The 18447-nt window shown below is 46.3% G+C and overlaps 1 protein-coding gene across 1 annotated transcript in view; it reads right to left on the bottom strand.

Moving 5' to 3' along the window:
• Window positions 1–18447, bottom strand: part of LOC139059696 (disintegrin and metalloproteinase domain-containing protein 10-like) — a 31076-nt gene that overhangs the window by 1644 nt on the left and 10985 nt on the right. Inside the window, exons 9-13 of the mRNA XM_070538129.1 lie at window positions 17560–17740; window positions 11375–11528; window positions 6166–6264; window positions 5140–5330; window positions 589–794 (exon numbers count right to left, since the gene is read on the bottom strand). Of these exons, the coding sequence (XP_070394230.1) occupies window positions 589–794; window positions 5140–5330; window positions 6166–6264; window positions 11375–11528; window positions 17560–17740 (831 nt within the window). The remainder of the gene's footprint in view (window positions 1–588; window positions 795–5139; window positions 5331–6165; window positions 6265–11374; window positions 11529–17559; window positions 17741–18447) is intronic.

Genomic DNA, 18447 nt, shown 5'->3' on the forward strand with positions numbered 1-18447 from the left:
TCAGTGCACAGTACACAGTATTACAGTATTCAGTATACAGTATGCAGTAGCAGCAGCTATATGTATACACATATATAGTTATATATAGAGCATATATGACTCTAAACGCGAATACACAGTCACGCCACCTGCCCTTCTGCGTCAGAGAGTAATCTGCTCAAAACAACCATGAGCTAAGTTACTCCGGGGCACAGAGTGTCGAATCCCCTGCTTGCTTCTTAAGAAGCCACGTTGTATGGCAGCACGCAAAATGAACTATATATATATATATATATATATATACGGCTGCGGTTCTTCGGCTGTTGGACCAGCCTTCGTCAGAGTACAGGGACTCAGTACAGAGTACTGTACTCTGACGAAGGCTGGTCCACCAGCCGAGCACGTTTAGTAAATAAGTCTTCCAAAAAGTTCGTCGTCTCTTTCCTGCGTATATATATATATATATATATATATATATATATATATATATATATATATATATATATATATATATATATATATATATATATATATATTTCCCCTCAACACCTCTCCCAAGGCTATGGTGGTGGCATTTTAGTCATTGAAAAACCGAGCAGCTTCACCTACCACGAGCACGTGCGTGATGCCCGCGTTGCCCAATACAAGCCACTGGAGCCTGGTGAGCGGACCTTCGGCATCGATGTGGCGGCACTGCTGGAACACGTCGCAGTAGCCGTGCAGGTCGTCGCACAAGGCGCCAGGCTGAAGCTTCTTGTGGCAGAGGCTTCGCATGCGACTGAAGGAGCACGCCTCACGGCACTCGCTGCCCGGATCTGCAAGGACATTAGGAGTGGCAGTAGGGTTAGGAAAGCTAAAGCACAAAAAGAAAAGTACCGTGCTCCTATTAGATGTTTAACGCTGAACGTACTATAGCTGGCCCCCCAATATGTGCTCGAACTCTTGCTAGCGGGGGAGATCGCTCATGTGATTGAGCCGGGTTGACATCCTGCTTACATAATCCAACTTCCTGGGTACTTATGTGATAAAGGCTTAAACCAACCTTGATGGCATACGTCCACAGGTCTATACGGCACGCAGGTCCATCGTAGTTCACGACTTAAAGGGAAGCTGAAGCGGTTTTCAATTTCCATGAATTGCTGGGATTGGGAAGAACAGACCTAATAATTTACGGTTCCGAAATTTTTTTCTTCGTTTTGTTAATATAAGGGGCGGAAATCGCTTTCTAAATCACCCCCGCGGACACGCCCCCATCGCTTCCCGGAGCGCCGGGTGAGGAGGTTACCAGAGGAGAGAACCGGCGAGAGTGACGTCACTGGCGGGGACCGAGCTGCCGGACCGGCGTGCTGGCATGCGCTGGCATGCCTCTTTCCGTCCTGCGCTTTACTGAACGACGCTACGAGAGATTTGCCGCCGCCGCCGCTCACGTTTGTTTTGCGATTTTCGTAAACTGTTCTTTCTTTCTGTGCTGCGTGAGTGCCTACAGCCACGGGCGCCCAACATGCCCTCGTTCTGTGCAGCAATCGGCTGCGCGAACACACGCGGGCGAGACGATGTGGTGTTTCACAGGTTCCCGAAGGACAAGAAGCTTGCAGCGCAGTGCGGTGAGGAGAGATAAGTTCGTGCCGACGAAATCAACTGTGCTGTGCTCGGACCATTCCCGCGATAGCCGGATAGCCTTACGACAAATGCGGAAACACGTTGTTGCTAGCGTTGCTATACTCCGTTTCATACATCAGGTGCAACGCTGTGGAGGCTTGAGATACTTCTTGCAGTGGCTGCGTTCACACTTCGAAAAAGTTCGGTGTTTCTTGACCCGATTTTTGAGAAAGCTCTTCATATATAAGCTCAGTTCTGAATGAAAAAAAAAGAATTTACCCATAGAAACAATCCGTGTACTTATACGGCTGCTAACACGTTCTTTTAAATCAATTTTCTTTTCGGCATTCTTTAATTGCAGCCCGTCGCGGCAGCTTCACGTGCATGCTCGCGCGAGCAAATACCGCTGGCACGCTGCGAACCATAGACGGAAACGCGCGCAGTAATAAATTTTGGTAACCGGACTTCGTGCGTAGCTTCCACGTACAGCGTTGCACCTGAGGTATAAATTGGAGTATAGGCTTGCCTAGTGACATTCGACGTACGGTTGCAGTTATGTTTACCACACGGCGGTGCTAAAACTGCCTAATATCTTTATGTCAACACTAGCATAGAGCGCGCATACCGATTCTTGATCGAGCCACAATCGCAAAGTCGTCGAACCATATTCTGAATATTGCACATATAATCCCCTGACCATCTCGATCTGGATGTGTATGATAAGCAACTTCCATGACTGTACCTCGCAGCACTGCATGTGCGCGCTTTGAAACGCGGCACTTATGTTCGCGATCGTGTATCAACGCTCAGAAAACCACGGGACTTCAGACAAGCAGCGGCAAGGTGCTTGACATCGCGGATTTCTACCCGTGTTTACAATCTAATGAGAAGTTAGTGCTTCGGCATTCTTCCAGCAGCAAGTTCCCAGTGACACTTTAGCGCATTTTTTCTCCCGTCATTGGAACGTGCAGCTACATGAAAAAAAAAAGCATACGTAACAGCTAAGATTTCCAGCGCGCGAGAAGGTGTACACATGGCTCTCGCTTTTGGCACACTCAACATCGTCGTTGCCGCCGTTGCCGCCATCGTTTTCCGTATCGGCTGTCGGTTCGAACATGTACGGCGAAAATACAAGCTGTCCGAGACAGCGAGAACGTTCCATAAAAAATGGCTGTGGCTTAGGTAAGGTTAAGCCCAGGATGCGAAGCATACTAGCCTTTATTTTAGTTGTTGAACCACTGTTTAGCCTGGTTAACTGCTGTTGCTTGGCTATATTTGGTTCGGCTAGACGAAGAAACAACTCATGCATTACTTCTTGCCTTCTTGTCTTCATTCGCCTTCAAGAGTGGAACGCGACAGCGTTCCCGTCGACCCGCCAAGGGGTGTAAGACAATGGGCTACAGGGCAGCGACTACGCGCCCCGCATTGGACGCGGTGAGCGTCGAGCAAAGCAGCGTTCGGCGCGGCAACGAAATGTGCGCCTGAGCAAGAGACGCACGCCTTAGAAACAGCGCGTTTCTAAGGCAACACCGCATTCACTAGAGGCGCTTTTGTACCGCTTTGAAGCGTTGTACTCGTGGCTCAGTGGTAGCGTCTCCGTCCCACACTCCGGAGACCCTGGTTCGATTCCCACCCAGCCCGTCTTGCAAGAGTTGAGCCAAAGCCACTTCTCCTCTGTCGTGACGTCACGGTGTCACGTGATTTCATGGTCACTGCCGCGCCTGAGGAGCTGGGTTGAGCCCTCGTAATATGCTTCGCATAATTCTCCTCTGTCGTGACGTCACGGTGTCACGTGATTTCATGGTCACCGCCGCGCCTGAGGAGCTGGGTTGAGCCCTCGTAATATGCTTCGCATAATACTCACAACTCAGCTATGCAGCCAGAACAGAACAGCGTGCTACGCTCTCAAACGGCGGCGCCGACCGGCGACTGCCGCCACTGACGTCACAGCGGCTCCGACCAATCACGGGCAACAGCGGCGTTCGCGCGATACCCTGAGGCGCTGGTGCGCGTTTTCATGAAAAAACAGCCGCTTGCGCTTGTTTCCGCCCTTTTTGAACGAGATATTCGTGTTCAGGGGACTCAAAACTGTAGAATGCCGCAGATAACTCATTTTTTTCGAAAAGTGTTTCAGCTTCCCTTTAAACAAGCAAAACACGCCAATAGCCCTCATTTAGGGTACATATTTCTTCTCGCGCTCGAGATGTGGAGGCCCTGCATAGCGCTTTAGGATATGTCATGTATGCATCTGTCTCGTGACTCCGCAAGACGCATCCTGCCTATGGCGGCGCTAGAAGCGTGGCGCTAAGTGGTCGAACTCGCGCTCGATGTTCACAAGTTGAAAGCACAGCGAGAAATGCGTTTTGAAACGAAGTTTTGATTGCGCCAGCGCTGTGCCTATGCATATTTGCCCTGCGCGACAGGTACTTTTGCTTTCACTTCGTCGCTTCGTAACGAAGCTAAGCACACGTATCAGCTGCACGTTGAAACAGAAGCAGGCTTATTCCTGCTTTGCGATGATTCGCGCAGCGCTCGCCAGATGTCACGACGGTCGTTGTAGGTGCCATTAGCTTTGAGAGTTCGAGGACGAAATGATACAGCTAAAAGTTTGACAATAAAGATGCTATTTGGCGCTGCTGCATAGGCAAGTTAAGAGAAATGACTGAACATATTTTAATAATGCGTAAGTCGCTTCATCCTTCAACAAAGGAGGAAAGAAGGGATACCTAGAAATCAGTGAAATTTAGTAGCAAACATGGGGAGCTTGACGTGCACAAGGTAGAGTTCAGCAAACGAGACTGGGGCGCTGGTCGGGAAAAAGTGGTAGATATATATACACTGCAAATCGACACCTGTCAACAATGCAATACAAAGGAGCAGCATGTAAATGTAGATCAACACACGAGATGGCCGAGCAGAAAGGCGCCGAAGGCAAAACTCGCCGGTGATGACCGCTATTAAAATAAGGGGGAAATAAGCTGAGGCACGTTGGAAGAAATGTGACAACAGTTTATTCCGCAAGCTGTGCAATTTGCATAGAACTTTGCAGAGGTTTTGTGGAATCTTTCTTTCTTTCTTTCTTTCTTTCTTTCTTTCTTTCTTTCTTTCTTTCTTTCTTTCTTTCTTTCTTTCTTTCTTTCTTTCTTTCCGTCTTTCTCTCTTTCTTTCTTTCTTTCTTATTTGTTTGTTTGAAGGGGGCTCCGTGGAAGAGGTAACAAATTTGATTGGTTGGGTGGCAGCAGACAGGGGCATGAACGTTACCACAACTGGCAGTGCCGGAAGGTTAAAGGGCGGCGGAGTGCTACAGTCACTTGTGCGACGCGTGGCGGACTGCGCTGTGCACTAATGCGCACGTATATGTGGTACGTGCACCATTACTTGCAGCGCGCACATCCAACACGGACAAAGAAGAGAGCCCTGGCATGAGCGCTCGCGTTACGTCTCTCTTCGTTGTCCGCGTTCGATGTGCGCCCTGTAAGTAACAATATACAAATGTGCCGACTCCGCCCAGCTATAGCTATACGTACCGCACTACACTTTACACTACGTGGGCACCCTTACCGCTCTCCTTGCAAGCGATGAGGCACCGGTCACTCGGCGTAACATCCGGTCCGGTGAGGAAGCACTCGACGAGACCGTACATACGGCACACCGAGCGCCTGCATTCGCCGGCCTCGCACAGCTGCGTGCCGTGGTTGCAGACGGTGCCGTTGGCTCGCCACGCAGATGGCGGACACGTGGCACTGTTCCCGCTTAGTCCGTTGGTCAAGGAGAGCGCTCACGAAAGGCATGCAAGGACGGCAAATGCTGGGTAGTGTATACCTCTAGGAGGTGATACGGCGCCAGTGTCATAGGTAAAAAAAGAAAAGAATGTGTTGACGTCACGCATGGAGGTATTTTAAACAATGCTCTTTGATGAGGAGAAAAATGATTGCGCGTATATATAGCCTAAAACACAGCCTTCGGAACATTGCAACGCCAGTGATGCTCCGTATAGACGGACGGTAACAAAGATCGATGGAGACGTTCTGTCACTGCAAAAGAACCCAGAAAGCGTCGCAGGGAGTACCACGCGGTCTTGTTAGCATTTATATCATATGGTTAGCGAACTGATGCCACTCCACTGACCCCATTGAACCATTGAAAAGTGGTAGATATATATACACTGCAAATCGACACCTGTCAACAATGCAATACAAGGGAGCAGCATGTAAATGTAGATCTACACGCGAGATGGCCGAGCAGAAAGGCGCTGAAGCCATAACTCGCAGATCATGGCCGCTATTAACTTAAGGGGAAATAAGTTGAGGCACGTTGGAAGAAATGTGACACCAGTTTATTCGATAAGCTGTACAGTTTGCATAGAACTTCAAAGACCTTGCATCACAAAAACTTTGACAAAAACAAGCCCATCTACCAAAATCTTGGTCAGCCACTCTGGCGAACATCGCCCTGTTTGATTTATGCTTATGTAGTGTACTTCCATCTACCGGATTTTGCACGTTCCCAGTGGATCTAAACAAGGGCTGTCCTTCCCTTGTCACATTGCCCCCAGGGTAACCCTATTCTTCGTAACAAAAAGGATACTCGCAGTACGCCGGGAAGCGACAATCGTCCTCCAAGCGACAACGCACCGACGTGTCTTGGATGCCACAGCTCTTAGTGCAGCACGCCGAGTTCATTGGGCTGGGCATGGAGCAAAAGGATTGTGTTTCAGTGAGTACGCTGCACAATGCCTATGTAATGAAAGTAACCCAGCTCGTCCCAATAAAAGGACAAGTACAGCAAACAGAAAACAGCACTTGTGCGTGTGTGTGTGTGTGTGAGTGTGTGTGTGTGTGTGTGTGAAGGTTCTTAAAGTCCACGTCAAATGAAGTCCACGTCACGAAAGCGCCAAGAAAATAACACAGACCACGGGTGCTATTCTAGACACTCAAATTGCGCCATAGTCTTTACCTCGCCATATATTTCGCTCTGATTAGTTCACGTAGAGGCGGTTACGCCGTCTCTAGGAGGCTCAAAAAGTCAAAAATATACGGTAATTTCACAGCGTCCAGTACAGATGGTTTCTAAATCCCTGCCCCAGCGACGGCTCCCTCTGAGTAACAGAACATCCCGGAGGCTTTGTTTCTAGCGGCTGTGGGTAGCCGGAAGCATCTGCAGAGCAAGAAATACGTCATGACCACCATGTTCTGCAGGTCGCCTATAGTATTCCACAAGAGACAGGGCACCCCGCAGGAAACTACGTGTGTGGTGCCAGATGGCAAGTATAGGCCAATACTGAGATTCTGGGGCCGAATTTCACAAAGCTTACTATTCGTAAGTGCTGTTTGCCATTGACCAGTCGCCGTCGCTAATGAATGTGCAGCATCAGGATTGGCTGAAACGAACAATTACGAGCTCTACGAACTATGCTTCATGCGCAACAATTCTAGCGTGAGAGATTTGTTCACAAATGTGGGGCCCGACGTTGCCATTCCCCGGACTTCCATGCCCTGGACGTTACATTCACGCCAGGCAATGGCGGATAACAGTTGGAACAACGCTGCCTTGTGCTGTGCCAGTGAAAAAGGGTGAGAGGGAAGACCGGGAAGTTAGCCAGAGGCACATCAGGCAAACACCACACGCTGGAAGTGGAATGCTAGCAACGACTGGATCACGGTGTATATTGAGCTACACTCAATAAGCGGCGCGGAAACAGGATAAAAAATAAAACGCTATCAGTACACCAGGCTACCCCAAAGCAAAGTTTGGTGACTTCATACGCGGACAGCCAATATATATATATATATATATATATATATATATATATATATATATATATATATATATATATATATATATATATATATATATATATATATATATATATATATATATATATATATATATATTGCGGTTACCACACAAATTTGCGCTTTTTTACTACACGAATTACTACAGAAATTTACTACACAAATTTGCGGTTATCTTGTCTATTTGCCCTAATGTAATGGTCAGTGGAGCGACCAATACCGTTGGGCAAGTAAACCGAAGATGATACCGCCTGGAGTTGCTGCACACATGCACACACACACACACATGCACAAAAAGACGAACATTGTCAAGGCCGTACAAGCCCCTATCTTGACAGCTATCGCCAAAAAACGGGTTCGTGAACATATCATTCCAGTATTCGAATCAAATCAAATCTACTTTATCTTGACACCAAGAGTTACAGATGCCTGGCATACAGCCTATGAGCTTGAAGATTCGGCATGACAGGACCTGTATAGCCCGGATGGTTACTGATGCCATCATTTACTGATACCGCTTAATTTGAGTAGGGAGTGGTTGCCAGCTCCTAAGATCACATAGCAAGTGACACATATGTTGTTCAATAACTGTTCCACATGCGCTGCAGTGACCACGAGTTGCGCTGGTTAACGCTCCCGTGTTATGTAAGCAGAGGATGCACAAATAGTTAACTTTCCGAAATCGGATCTAATATTAGAGAAAAACGACCTTCGCATATTCGCATATAGAAGAAGATTCCTTCTTATTATTAACCAAAGCCAAATCTAAAGGCTACGTCAAGGTCTTTATAAAGAAGGGGTTCATTTACATCATTTGATACATGTGATGCCAGTCACTAGCGACCGTCCGCTCAAGTGAGGAGATTTTTAATGAGCAACAACTAAAAGATGATGGTATCCGGTGTGTCATGAGAATGACATTAACGAAACAACGGAACAGCAGGTCCCCAAGTGCGCGTGAAGTGTTGCGTTTGTTGACGGAGCTAAGTGAAGTACTACAACAGAACAAATTGCTTGGCAAGCTGCCTAAAAGCTATTGCAAATTATAGATGAATGAAAAAAAAGCTATTGCAATTGAGTTATCTGTTCCACGCGTTTGCTCAAAAACTGCTGTGTCTGTTCAACAACCGTTGCTTTAGCGCAGACTTGTACCTAACAAATTGCACGTAAATAATTACTTGCAAATGATTTCAGCTTCTGGTGGTTTTAGAATTCAACAACCACTCTGTTTATTTGGTAAAGCTCACTGTAACTTAATCACCTTTTCGAGCAACCAATTACACGTAACCAGTTACATTATGCGCGATCGAAACATGGTGTAACAAGTGAAGCAGACATTGGAGAGTGACTTATAGACAGAGGAAACTCTCTGTAGCTTTGGAGCGAAGCCGGGTGGAAGATTTCAGAATTTGGCGGCAGTACAGCGAAAATTCCCGCGGTCTGTGATTCATATCGTACAAAGGGATGAAAACATGTACATGGGTTACCTGCAGCGTTCTGCAGCTACGCCTCGATAATCTGAAGATGGCCAGCTCGCAGATTTGAACTCGTCCCTTGGAAGCGCTTTTAATAGGCATTCATAGGCGGTAACAGATGCTGCTTAATTATTCACTCATTGCAGTCTACGATGTCCCTGATGCAGACCGACGTCTGCGGCCGTTAAACGTGCATGTTTCTATCTGTCGGATATGTACATGACTCATATACACCTACTTTTGCATATGTAACACACGAACATTAGTTTAAGGTCTATAAAATTTCCAGCTTCAGTAGTTTAAATTGCAGTATAGATTTCGGCCACCTTTTCGAGGAACGTAAACACCCGCAGGCGTCCGTCAAAGGCGCTGGGAGGGGTGAGCTCCCCCAGATGTTAGCCGACGAGTAGAAACGGCGCTTTTATATGGGTCGACAGCGATGTTCAATTCACATGTTGATGCCAGGACATCCCCTACGGACGATTTTTTTACAGTTCAGTGGCCCTCTCGCAGGAGCGCCTTCCCCTAGCCCCACAAGCAATAAAGCGCCGCGTTTCATAGAGGACCCAGACACCCGCGGGAATCGCGGTAATGAGTAACCATGCACCATCTTGTGCGCAAGGTGTTCGTACGTTGAGACATCGGCCTTGCCTCCAGCGTGCACACTGAGAGAGTTTTCAGTGTTGCTGGCCTATTGCCTTCCCCAGAAAATCAGCGAGGATAACTGTCGAAATTTTGGAAAAGAAATGTTTAGGAAAGATAACATGTGGAGGGCTAGACAGGATGCACTGAGAGAGCCAAGCCATGTCGTTATATTTAGTGTATGCGCCATCCCTTAATAAATACATTTTGTCATCATCAGTGTATTTGCATTTACTGTACTTATTAAACTTCACCGAGTTGGGTGGAAGGTAACGAAAAAGTAACCGATTACTTTTAAGTAATTGCTCAATTACTTTCGCGGGGCAATAATTGGTCACTTTAATCAATCATAATTTTGAATTGAGTAATTGTAATTGTAATCGGGTTACGTAACGTGCGCATCTCTGCTCTAGATCCTAATAATTATTTGGAGCAGGGTGTGAGACCGAGCTAGTAGGTATTTCATTGCTGAAGTGACTAGCGCAAGAGTAGACACGGGGCACAAAAGGGCGACAAGGACAAGCACTTGTCTGTGTCACCCTTTTGGGCTCCGTGTCTACTCTTGCGCTAGTCACTTCAGTAATTATTTGGAACCGTCATTATTTGCATCGCTCATGTTCCCTCTAAACGACCAGTAAGTGTTCTTACTTCGTATACTCGAGCAGAAACGAATATTCGACAATTTCGAATGGTAAATTGCAAATCGAATGCCGATCAAAGGGCAAGGTCTATTCGATTAGTATTCCAACTGTCGAATATTCGCACACCCAAAGTCATAGGATGCACGTGTTATCATTGTTGCGTAAACAGCGTGCAAGCTCTGGAGGAGCCTCTAAAGGACTTTTACCTTGCACCTCGAAACATCGCTCTTATAAGTTATTTTATTTTCTGATGCTGAAGTATATACTTCATAAATACTCAAGAAGGGAGACGGAGGGACAGCCCTTGCCGTAGTAGGTTAGGTGGTGTTTAAATCCACGTCACAGCAGCGGCTCTTTCGGAGTAACAGCAACCGATCTCGAAGACTATGTATTTTCCGGTTGCATGCACCAGGGGCCGAAAACTCGTCAGTGCCGCGATGCTTTGGGAGCAATTTACTGGCAGAGAGCAGCTCAAACATCATGCGCAAGTGATGGATTTCGCTCTCCCTAACTTATCTATCACTTTCACTTTCCTTTGCCTTTGTTAAGAATACGAAGCTACCGGGAAATTCAAGTCTAAACTATATTAATTTCTATCTACCCTTGAATAACTCCCCTATATCCATCTTAGTTTCATTATCTAAAACGGCGCAATATGAACAGCGTAAACTACAAAACAAATCCAGGGTTGTCCCACGTGAGCAGGCCGTGGCTTGCGCAAAAGGGCAATGAAGTGTGACGACACTTCGTGGGAGCGAAGGCGCCATTTAGTCAAAACGGGGAATATTAAACGTACGCGGTTTAAAGAATAAACGAAACCTATACGTGCGACCGTGTGCTGATTTAGAGCATCTCTTATTTTGTCTCTGCGTGTACACCTTCGAAGTGGTTATGTTTCAACGTCCAGTTTTGCGCAATTGTGGCGTGACGTAAACACTAGTTGCAGCCGTGATGACGGCTCCACCGGCAAAGGGGAGGAGGACAAAATGATGTCGATATGATGTCGTGAAATTCTTTCTACTGTAGCCCTCGACGCACCTTTCTGGCCTACAGTCGTGCGCGTGTGCGGTCCGATTTTTTGGGATTACGGCGCCTCCGCCAAGTCGTCAGCGCATTGGGACGTCAGCAGTGTCCTGCATGGCTCTCACCTCTCACTCGTATATAGCGCTCAAGGTTGATTCCTGGATATGAGACCTCTGCGCAATCTGTGCTTATATACTCGCCACTCTGTATGCTCGCTTACCTGCACTTGGCTCCGGGTCGCAACTTGCAGGCCTTGTCCGGCCCACTCTGCCGCGGATAGCAGCAGCGGTCGGTGCACTCACTGTTGTCGTAGCCGCAGTCGCACTCTTCTCCCTTCTCGCGCACCTTGTTGCCGCAGAAGGGGCCACGGGGCTCTGCGATCGCGAGGGAGCATACGGACGTCATATCAGTGCTATATGTGAACAGAACCTATAGCTCCTTTGCGTACTGGCAAGCAAACTGAGCGCCTGTTAACGTCGGAGGACGTTACTATAAACCGCACATCCGCAAAGTAATGCCAGCATTTTCAATCACTGAATCTTGCGGCACCTGAGCTCTCCATTAGACGCGATAGTTATATTATTATAGCGTTGATTGTTCGGCGCTGGCGCCTTTCTAAATGCTGACTGCCTGTATATTTTTCGATTACAGCAGCGGCTGCAATTTGTCGAACCCGATTCTGGACAACATGATGAGCATTACTCCCGTGGGATGATGAAGGACAAGGTCATCGGGAAGTCCGACACTCACCACTAGAAAATTTCACAGAGTAACGAAGACGCGTGTGAGCGCACGAACATGATGTTGTTGTTGTTCCAAGTGTTTGTGGCGCACACTCCTACCTCGGCATTGGCCATCAATCAGGTGTTTAAGAGAAACAAACAAGGAAAGGTGAATAACCAATGCGGCAAGTCAAACTGTCTTCTTAACTTTTCACAAGTAAACGCTTAGCTCATGAAATGAGGTGGAAAAGCACGAATAAGCAGCTTTTTACCTCAGTCAGCAGAAACTTCTATAATATAGTTAGGCTTTTCATCACACCTGAGAGGGAGAGAGAAATAAAACTGTAAATTCCTGCAGAAGCTTGCCGACTCGGTTATAATCATTTCCTGATGAAGGGGAGCAAGGGCAGCTATCGATCGCCGCTTTCGGCGGGAAATATCTTGCTATCACGGCTTCTTTTGTCGTCTCAGTGTTTGCTGCACTCTATCATGTTTACCTAAGTAAGCGAAAAAATTGATCACGACCTACCCATATTTTGGTTCGTTTTGTTTGCAATCAGCATGCTGGTTACAGGCATTTCACTCAGATTCTCAATGCCACTTGTCACTTCTCTACTGTGTTGCTCCAGCTAGGATGCCCGACTGTGCTATAGCGCACCGTGTTATATGTTAAAGCTACTGAGGCTTGTGTGGACGGATCTTGTTGGTTTTACGCGGCCCGTTAGATTGTCGCACCATGCTGTCACGCAGTTCATGATTTCTGGATCTATTTTAGCCTGTCGCCGCGAATGTTGAGGTGTTGGTAGTTGCTTCATGCAGAGCTGCCGCTGATAATTTTAGGTGCAATATTCAAGTGACATTTTTAAGCCTCACTTCGTTTGTAAGGAGCTTAAACCATGCTCTATTTTATTGGAATGATTACAGGCAAGGGCTTCTTCAACAGTTGTACTCGTTTCGCCCGAGGACATCTTCGACATTCGACATTGTAGTTGCTTGGGAAACGTGTCAGAAAATATGTAGCTCAGGGCGAGGACTGCCGTTAGCTGCTGCATACGTTATTGCTGTTCGATTTTTGCTGAAATACTCGCGTCACGGTTGCGAAGTCGTACCACCTTGATGCTGTCTGAGTAGACTTACGAAGCAGAGCGCCTTTCCGCGTGCGCACTTTGTACTCAGTTGAAGCCATTGCTATCTTTTGCGCCGTTAGCAGTGCCATGCCTGCGCCGCAAAGGACTAAACCCGATCTGCCGCCAGTGCCTTTCTACCTTGGCCGGCCCTGCTTCGCTTTTAAATATAACGTGTGAACTTTTTCTTCCGTAACATAAAAAAAGAATACTAATAAGTCCGAAAGACTTTTGCTTTGCACGCGTGCTTAGGCAGGTCACTACGGGAATTTCAGATCGCGGCAATTAATTGCAGCGGGAAGGGCACTTGGTTCACTTACACAGCGGTATTGTATGGCGGTGCAGCGGAACTTACGCTTTTTTTCTACCGCGCGTTTTTGGTGACTTCGCGGACTACAGTATACACATTTGAGTTTGAGTTTAATTTAATCACGTGGTACGTGAGGAATGTGCATTTGTGGTTGGGAGTGACGGGAAAGAAAGCTGCATAAAAGCAGCTTGATGGGCCTCAGCACCCCTTAAAAAAAAAAATGGCTGTGGCTTAGGTAAGGTTAAGCCCAGGATGCGAAGCATACTAGCCTTTATTTTAGTTGTTGAACCACTGTTTAGCCTGGTGAACTGCTGTTGCTTGGCTATATTTGGTTCGGCTAGACGAAGAAACAACTCATGCATTACTTCTTCGCCTTCAAGAGTGGAACGCGACAGCGTTCCCGTCGACCCGCCAAGGGGTGTAAGACAATGGGCTACAGGGCAGCGACTACGCGTCCCGCATTGGACGCGGTGAGCGTCGAGCAAAGCAGCGTTCGGCGCGGCAACGAAATGTGCGCCTGAGCAAGAGACGCACGCCTTAGAAACAGCGCGTTTCTAAGGCAACACCGCATTCACTAGAGGCGCTTTTGTACCGCTTTGAAGCGTTGTACTCGTGGTTCAGGGGTAGCGTCTCCGTCCCACACTCCGGAGACCCTGGTTCGATTCCCACCCAGCCCGTCTTGCAAGAGTTGAGCCAAAGCCACTTCTCCTCTGTCGTGACGTCACGGTGTCACGTGATTTCATGGTCACCGCCGCGCCTGAGGAGCTGGGTTGAGCCCTCGTAATATGCTTCGCATAAAAAAAAAAACTGAAGAACAGGCCGCAGGAAAGAACGGCACATGAAAATACATATGGGGTCTTTCAAAACAAAAAAAATAGTAAAACACTTACATAATAAGAAAGCTAGATGCTCTATAATTATTTTGACAAAGCACGTAAGCTCTAAGTTGTTAATTTCCGCCTATTAAGTACGTTATAGAAACGGAAGCGAAGAGCTTGAAATCTATAATTAGTTTGGGGGACACGGTACATGCTAACTCTGAATGTCGAATTAGACAAGAGGCTCGATTAGGCAGCAGGCCAGTTAAAATATATATTTACGTACCACCTCTGCGTATTTCAGACTTAAAAGCCGACAATAACAGGTATTCATAGCAATAACCAACTCTCAAGATTCCGAACTTCTAGAACAATTCAGAGGTACATGCATTACAAGCGACACCTTCAGAAGAGCGTTATACATTTTTCTTTTGCAGTGGGAAGACAGTATTTAAATATTTTTAGAGCCTTTCGACCAACCCAGATAACAATAATGGAAACGCCAAAAAAAAGACAATGTACACTAAAAGTTTTTGAGCTACAGGCACTATACGTTGACACATGCGCAATATATGCCTGAAACTATGGAAAGTTTATGACTTGTGTGCTCAATATACGATAATCCCATAACAAGTATTCGTTAAAGATAACACCAAGTGTTTTTACGGACGGAGAAAGTTTGATTTCATTACTGTTCAGAAATATTTTCTTAGATAGTTCAGAAGATTTTGATTCTAATTGGAGCGGTACAGCGTTAGTCTCGGAGTAGTTTGTGAGTAGGGAGTCCTTAACAGTCCACAGATATATTTTCCTTAGTGCTTCATTAGGAGATACAACAAGATTTCAACGACTTCACCAGAAAAAAAAGAAATGTGATTCGCATAAATGACAATCTACAGTGTTGTCAACTCCTGCAATATGATTAATGAAAATATCGAATAAAAGGGGCCTCAGTATACTTCCTTGTGGTACGCAATTCCTAAACCTTTATACGTTTACAACTCTCGGTTAATAGATACACATTGATGCCGATTTGATAACATTTTATAAGAGTTGAAATGGACACCGCGAATTCCGTAACAATATAGCTTTTCTAACAGAGTAATAGAATAAATTAGGTCGAATGCCTTCGAGAAATCGAAGTATATTACTAAAGTGAGCTTTTATTTTTGCTTCTACGTGCTTTAAGCTTAATTGCTTTTGGTATAGCAAAGCACTTTCTGTTGAAACGCCGGACTGAAAACCGTACTGCGAAGGCGTAATGACGTTGTATTGTTCAAAAAATCTAGACAACCTTGTATATCCTAATTTTTCAAGCTCCTAGAATTGAAATTGCTTTGGAATTACGCAAATTATAGTTATCTCCACCTTCGTATATGACTGAGTTTCGCGATTTTGGTTTTCTCATGACGTACACCTGTGTTAATGCAAGGTTATATGTGTGTACTAAACTTAAATTAAATTAATTAATTTAGTTGTGGAGTTCGACGTGCCAAAACCACTATCTAATTATGACACGTCGTAGTGTTGGACTCCGGGTTAATTTTGACCACCTGGGGTTCCTCAACGTGCACCCAGTGCACGGCATATGTACCGGCGTTTTTTGTATTTCGCCGCCACCTAAATGCGGCCGCCGCGGCCGGGATTCGATCCTGTGACCTCGTGCATAGAGGCGCAACGCCATAGCCGCTAAATTACCACGGCGGGTGTGTGTGCTAACATGGCGCAGACGAGATGCAAAGCAAATATTATAGCTTACAATTTTAATCCATCTATGTCTGCACTTTTAACTTTTTTTTTAATTTAACTTTGCAAGACATTAATAACCTCGTGTGGATCTGTTGGATGGGCAAATAGCGAATTTTTTAAGGGGGTACGTGTGTGACCTAATGAATCTGACTATCCGCTATCCAATTACCACGGCGGGTGTGTGTGCTAACGTGGCGCAGATGAAAGGGAAAGCAAATATTATGGGTTCCAATTTTATTCCGCCGATGTCCGCACTTTAAATTTTTTTTCAACTTTGAAACACCTGAATGACCTCGTGTTGATCTGTTGGATGGGCAAATAGCGAATCTGTTAAGGGGGTACGTATGTGATTTATTGAATCTGACTATCGGCTAACAAAGTGAAGAACTCGTTAAACTACTTGGTTAATACTGTATCCCGGCATAATTCATCGTTTATTAACATCTCACCAATATCACTGGTTGCTTCTTTCGAAGAAATAATAGATTTTAGTTTATTCCAGATGTGTTTGTTGTCAGTGACATCATCGAACATCACAACGTAATAACTACGTCTACCTTGGTTCTGTACTTTGGTGAATTTATTTCTGTAAATCTTAAACGCTTTAAGTACATTCACATCTCGTGTTACCAGAAATACCTGATATAATCTATTCATTTTGTTTAATCATATTAGGTATCCTGGAAGAAATCCAAGGTTTGAGGGCCCTATTCTAAGGCCTTTTAAGAAAAGTATTTTCTGTACACAGAGCAAATGTTATTGATAAAGCAGTCAGTTATAATTTCTATTAAAAATTCGTAATTACGCTTCTTGAAGCGACTTTCACGGCACTTATTCGGCGATGTCATCAGCATTCATCGGTAGCGAGATCACTACAATATGTGTGGAGGAATTATTATTTTCTTATTATTTTTGGGACGTTTGGACTACGACACCGCTGTACGCTTCTGCTATTCTCTGCCTTCTACGCATTTGTAAGCATGCGTACGTTCTTTGGGTTGTGAGTTGTGCACAACGGCGGCAACTTGCAATATTTCGGTAGTAACAACCTTTAGAACGCGCACTCTGCTCACTCCTATAACCTAGCTGAAACGAAAGCGGGCAAACTGCGCGTACTGCGATGGTGTTTATTTCTACGTTTTCAGCGTTGAAAAGGAATACCTACATGGTTAACCCAAATTAAATTGTGTTCCAGGCGAACCAACTGATCCATGCCCGCGCCTAGATGACAACGGATCACCTCCGGAACGCTGCTCAGCAGAAAAAGGACGTTGCAGTAGTGGAAACAGTAACATGGCTACTTAAACTCGCTCAATGGCAACTTCGGTTAGCAAGAAAATAGGTGGCGAATTTTGTGTGTTCCCTGGTCGCTCGACCATTCTATCAGTCTGCGGCATTTCATTGGGCGTTTTGCCGAAATTGAGCGGACTCATATTGCCCCGTACGGACTCATCGACTGCACTGACAAAACCCGGCAAAACCCGCCATGTGTGTTTCCATGCGCATGTGAACGTACTGTCCTTGTGCCGAGAATTCTTGCAGCTGTGACACGCACGAGACAACGCGCGGAAACCTTGGCGCCACACAGACGCTTGCGATGTTTCCTGACCCCTACGGTACTGGCTGCATTAGCAACCTGATAAATGCGGGAGATATGCCGTCCACGAGCCAGAGGGACTCACCCTGAAAGCAGTTGGGACTGATCGCCTCTCCAGCGATGAGCTCCTTCAGGACGAGCGAAATGTTCCTCACGCTGCAGGGCGAGAACTTGAGATTGTTGGGCTCGGTTCCACGGCGTGCACTGGGGTACATGAGGAAGTTCCCCTGAGTGCCGCCTGGCGTGCACTCCACTGGGTAGTCGTGCTGCACCCGGATCGTGAAACGGATGGGGTGAATGCCAGCTATAATGCACTGTGACAGCTGCGTCCTCTTAATCCCAACGTGGTGAGGGTTTCCGCCCTGCCATTAAACCCATCCCGACATTGTTGCAGCCACTCCCCGCCCCCCCTCTTGTCTATTCTTACCATTCTGTACGTTCGCTCGCTCTCTTCCACGAGACGTGAAACTCGCTCCTACCACACATTGGAGCATTGTGCTACCTTGCGATAGTATACAGTGGCTGCTTGTAGAAGCCGCATTTTCCGAGGCTTCTGAGAGGAGTTCCTTAATTTAGGGCTGAATGGCTACAGAATCGATAGGCACGTGCTGTATTGACATTTCGTCATGGGGAAACGCAATGCTCGGCAACATATTCAAAGTTCTGCATGTTTTACTTTGCCCATACAAGCGATTCAGCGTTAGCCTCTAGTGTGCACGTACGCATTGTATGTACGTACGTCCATTAAATTATGGGGTTTTATGGGTTTTACGTGCCAAAACCACTTTCTGATTATGAGGCACATGGTAGTGGACACACACACACACACACACACACACACACACACACACACACACACACACACACACACACACACACACACACACACACACACACACACACACACACACACACACACACACACACTCACACACACGCACGCACACACAAACACGCAAACACACACATACAC

The sequence above is a fragment of the Dermacentor albipictus genome, chromosome 4 (assembly GCF_038994185.2).
Source record: "Dermacentor albipictus isolate Rhodes 1998 colony chromosome 4, USDA_Dalb.pri_finalv2, whole genome shotgun sequence".
Classification (NCBI taxonomy): Eukaryota; Metazoa; Arthropoda; class Arachnida; order Ixodida; family Ixodidae; genus Dermacentor; species Dermacentor albipictus.